The sequence below is a fragment of the Eurypyga helias genome, unplaced genomic scaffold (genome assembly GCF_000690775.1).
Source record: "Eurypyga helias isolate BGI_N326 unplaced genomic scaffold, ASM69077v1 scaffold15256, whole genome shotgun sequence".
NCBI classification, from domain to species: domain Eukaryota; kingdom Metazoa; phylum Chordata; class Aves; order Eurypygiformes; family Eurypygidae; genus Eurypyga; species Eurypyga helias.
In genome coordinates this window covers 34673-39675 of record NW_010257337.1, presented here as the reverse complement: position 1 = coordinate 39675, position 5003 = coordinate 34673, and the positions used below count along the sequence as shown (strand labels likewise).

The 5003-nt window shown below is 48.6% G+C and overlaps 1 protein-coding gene across 1 annotated transcript in view; it reads right to left on the bottom strand.

Annotated features, from left to right (window-relative positions):
- VRK2 (vaccinia related kinase 2) overlaps window positions 1-5003 on the bottom strand; it is a 33389-nt gene that overhangs the window by 2740 nt on the left and 25646 nt on the right. The window contains 4 exon segments of the mRNA XM_010153981.1: window positions 1-6; window positions 9-111; window positions 446-619; window positions 4287-4468. The exon segment at window positions 1-6 is cut by the window's left edge and continues 56 nt beyond it. Of these exon segments, the coding sequence (XP_010152283.1) occupies window positions 1-6; window positions 9-111; window positions 446-619; window positions 4287-4468 (465 nt within the window).

Here is a 5003-nt window from a genome sequence, read left to right as displayed (position 1 = left end):
GGGCGGGCGGGTTCCCCGCCTGCGGGGCCCGCTCAGGCAGTCGGGTTCCTCCTCTGCCACCCTGTGCTGCGGCTGCTGCACGGCTTTCGGCAACGGCTTCCGTGAGTGAACCTGCTGACATACGCATGGCGATTCTGCGTGCTGAAAGGGACTCATTAACGGTCAAAACTGCTGCAGGGCCCGTTCCAGCACTCGGAGCTGCCAGGTAGCGGGTGAGGGCAGGGCCCTGTTCGCACTCCGTGCCCGGGCCGTACAGGACACCCCAAGTGTTGTGTTAGGAACAGCACGAGCCAGGCAGCACATGCCAACCTCTGCCCCTTGAGACAGCTCCTGGCTTCTCTGAAGCACTTTTCCTCACCCACCCAGGGGGCGGACGCTGAGCTGACAGAGCAGACAGACCCCCGGGAGATACGAGGGGGGGTTACTGCGACACCCCAGTCCTCACCTGCTGAGGCTCTGTTGGGTGCAGCTTCCTGTTGAGGCTACTCGGCTTCCCTTCACCGTGGAGTTGTTTGCCCGTTACCGCAGTGCAGGCTTGGTTTTGACAGGCGTGTTCTTCACCTTCCATCTTTTTTTCCCTCTGCTGAACTGGTTTTGGTGTAGGCTTTGGTGAGCGAGCCTGTTGACACAGAGTGGAAAAAAACACGCCCCGTCTTCAGTTCTGAGAATGCAGGAAGAGGAACCTTTTACCTTCCCCAAAAGGATTGTTTCCAGCATTTTAATTATCAATTACCCGTTTTCAAAGGGTACAGAGCTAGAGCTCTGCTGTATTTGGGCAAGTGGGCTATAAACTAAACACGAGCGGTACATTCCAAAACATTCCCTAATAACCTTTATTGGGACGGCTGCCAGGAAGTCCCTGTTTGTTTTGGTACCAAGTGGAGCTGAATGCGTCTCCTATCACTGGGTCGAGCCAAAGGCAAAACCCTACGCTAAGATAATCGCCAAGTCTGCCCACCCGGCCATCTGATCTGAGAGGAAACAGGGATACACCGGGAGTAGCTGCACGCGTCAGCGCAGGTTTTTCCCCATGCTGCTCTAAGCACTAAGTACCAAGCCATGTCTGGTTTTGGCTTTTGTGACTTGGAAGACAAACGTAGCCAAAACACAGGCTGCACGCCACATGCCTTTGGTACTTCTGGCACGCTAATAACTCTCCAACTGCAACGTTTGCATATGGCCCTCTACGCCGCAGCTGTACCCGAACATCGCAGCTAGAGGAGAAACGACGGGCTGCTTTTTTACACCGCAGATTACATACATACAGGAGATGGAACCTGCACAAACAAAACTCCGTTGGAAGTGCCAGTAGGCATTGTTTAATTCAAACCAGCTTCTACGGACGCAATCTGTACTCCTGCTCTGTGAAAGCTGAGACGTGAAGGTGGATCTGTTCTGAACAACTCCAGCTCCTTCCCAGCGGCCTGCCCCAGGCCAACGCACCACAGACAGCCCTGAGAAATGGAGTTAGGTGGGCGAGGTCAGCGCCACAGCGTTACGGGAACGCAGGGATCCAAGTCACAGGCGTCCAGGGATCCAAGCTGCCCTCTCTGCATCACGGAAATATTTATCCGGTGCCAAAAAAAGCCGTGGTAAACGCATCTGAGAATGAACGCCATTAATATTTTACCACCTGCATTTGGCGTGCCACTGAGACAAGGAACCAGGGTGTAGCCACCGTTACGCTTTTCACGTCCTCTCACGATGAGATTCGTATGCTGCACGGGGAGCTGCATCTTAAAATTCATGTTTGGCAGCAATTCCTCTCCGCATCTTCAAGGAAGCAGTGTTACAGGAGCCCCTTACAGGTACTTACAGGTGTTTACTGGTCTTCAGAAAGGAATTAACCCAAACTCACCTCTTTCCTGTGTACCAAAGTGGTACAGGTGGGGACAGGCAGGTCATCTGGAGCCAGGCTCTGCTTGTAAGCAAGAAGCAAGGAGATAGTGGATTGTTTGTAGTGGCTCCCACTACTCGTAGGTTGCCTCTTTAATGGGAGAAGTGTTTGGTGCATAAAAGGAGAGGTGGAAAGGGAAGGCAGAGGGCCGAGATGAAACGAGCCAGCCTAGGATAACTAGAGACGGTGCCGTGAAGAGCTGCGGCGGGAAGCGCCTGCCTGTCATCGAACGCTCTGTCAGAACCGCAGCACCAAAGCGCCCTGAGCACCCTCCACAGCCAATAACCGCTGATTGAAAAATCAGATTTTCTGAAAACAGCATAAAATTTAGAGAAGGTTCAGTTACCTGCTCTCTCTGTCTGTATTTAAGTGCTCCTCAAGTCTTCTGAATAACCCTAGAAAGTTCCTTTCTGGAGCTGCTTGGCCGTGAACGTTGCAGGAAACTCGCGCGCGTAGGCAGCAGAACTGCCTGAAGAAACACACTCAAGGAAGAGCAGGGATGGCGGGAGCAGCGCCAGCATTCTTACTACTCCGAGCAGAGAGACGCTCAGCATCACCAGTTTCTGGGAACCAGTGATGACAGGTGCCGCGATGCAGTAACGCACAGACGTGCTCCCTCTCCGATCCCGTTTCTTGGCCATCAAAACCAATCCAGTCCTACGGCACAGGGGTGGCGATACCGGACACTCCCCCTTCGGGGATTTTACAGTGGGGTTGTGAACTAGCAAACAGCAAGTGCTATGGCAGCTTCTGCAGCCTGGAAGTTCAGGCTGTCAAGTCTTCAGCCAGGCAATGAGGAGAAAACAGTGTTCAGTGACACTAGGAAATCAAAGATCCTTGTGAGCCAGAGATCCAACAGGATCAGCTGGAGATCTGGTAACAGCTACCTGGTAGTTCAGTTCAGAAATTAGTACAGACTTAAAAAAGGCTGCGCAAAGGTAGCAAGGACAAAGCGATGAACGTCGTCACGAGAAAAAATGTCACTGAAATAGCTTTTGGGTTTTTTTAAAAGAAAAAAAAGAAGTGGTAATACCAGAAAAAGTCAATAAAATTGCTAAAATAAGTATGTGTAATTACCGAGATCAAAACCCAGTGCCTTTTTATTAAACATGAACTTTTGTTCTGCCTCCCGTAATACGTAAATAGTGCTGACAATTGGTTTGTGAGGCACTTGCTACAATAAAATGTAATTGTATCATGAGAGAAAGGTGACAATCAGGAGATCATGAAAAAATTACATATTCTCACTGGTGGTTAATTAGCCATGCAAAACCCCCTCAAACAGATATTCTCTTCTATTAGGAATGATTACTATGCAGGCCTACAGATGTCAATACCACAGTCATTCAAATACTTCTTTCCATACTAATTGAAGTTTGTCTCTCCCTACTAATTGAAGGTTGTAAAGCTCTGGTGCCAAGGTTTTGCTTCCAAAGAGCTAATTTATGACTAGAAGGATATTTTATGTCTTCAGTTGCAGCAGCTACAAAACTCAGCAAATCAGAACCATCTGTGCACTGATACTTGAATCACCATTCATCTAGCAGCCTATCAGTCACATTAGTTTGCATCCTGCATTCTTGGCTCACATACACTTGTGATGGTCCAAAGTTCACCAGAAATATTAAAAATGAATGGTACCCTGACCCTGCCTTATTGCACAGGCACCGGCGAGAGAAACGGGGCTTTTGCATACGGGCAGTTTGGAGGCAGAGGTATGACGGGACTGACATTTCGCAGCAAGTCCAGTAAGACTGCTAATTACCTCCATCTCCACTTATTAAAATCTGGTTTTATTAACTGTATAGTTTCAGGCTTCAAAGTACAAAAGGAAAATACAACCTGATAGCTGTCAGTTTTAAAATTCCGCGTTAGCGCATCACATAGCGCTGCATACCAGTAACACCGCTAAACCCCGGAATGCCACCTCCTCCACATCAGCGGCTGCAGGAGTAGGAAGGCAAATGACAAAGAACAGTTTGAGAGCAAGGAATTGAATTAAATGCTTTCCCTAATACAGGTAGCTTCGCTTTTAATCTGGAATGAAGGAAAAAAACCTGGCATTCGGGCTCGTCTTCAAGATGTTCGTGAACAAAGTCCTTGACTTCCCCATTATCCTGAAAGTAAATCCTTCTCCGCGGACCTACGGCTTTGAAGTGAGAGGCTGTAGGTCAAAAGGACTCATGACAGTTCTTCCTCCTTCAGGGTTGACATCCCACTTTGCAGCAAAGCCAGGGGAAACGGGAATTAACAAACACAGTGTATTTAAGGCAAAAGAACTGCTGTGTCAGTCTCATTTTGAGATCTGAAACTATTTCCTCTTCTACAAAAGACAAGGCAACAATCAAGCGGGAGAGGTCAGAAATAATCCCAGAACTGGCTCACTTACTTTGGACGCTTTAGCAGCAGAGCGCTTTTGCGTGCAGGCTCCGGAGGAAAATTCCAGAGGGCCATCATAGTGAGTTCCAGTTGACTCTAGTCCACCCAGCAGGATTTTCTTGAGCGCTTGATATTTTGGCTTCTCATCATAAGCTAAGTCGCCAACACATGCCAAAAACTTGGCTATTTCACCTGTAGAGCATATTTTAACATAAGTGTCACCCGGTGCAGGCCCAGGGCTCGGGGAAGAACGTAACTCCACAACGGATGCCGATCCTACGTTGCCAAGCAAGGTGAGACAACTTCAGCTGAAGACGCACTCAAACCAGGGAACGGACAGTAGCTTGTGCTTCCGAGGTGAGAAAAGGAAAAGGTAAACTGGGATAAACAAGCCAACCCCGAAGCGCTCTGTCTTGTTACACACGTGCGCTACTTCATATCCTACCGAAGCTGCCCACGCACAGCAACCAGAACGCTTTACCCACAAATATTGATAGTTTTGTGTAAAACACAAGTGTTCTGTATGTGATAGGTCGTAATCTGCACGGCTGTTACACTGTGAAGGCTTTGGATAAAAGCAACAGTCTTTTTGTACTTCTGGTAATTGGACAAATGTTTTGAGATGCCACCCCAAACCAGCAGTGTGACTTTGCTGTCATTGGCAAGTGGTTCCAGAAACAGGGAAACCACTGAATGGGCAGAACAAACGCTATTAGGAACAACATAC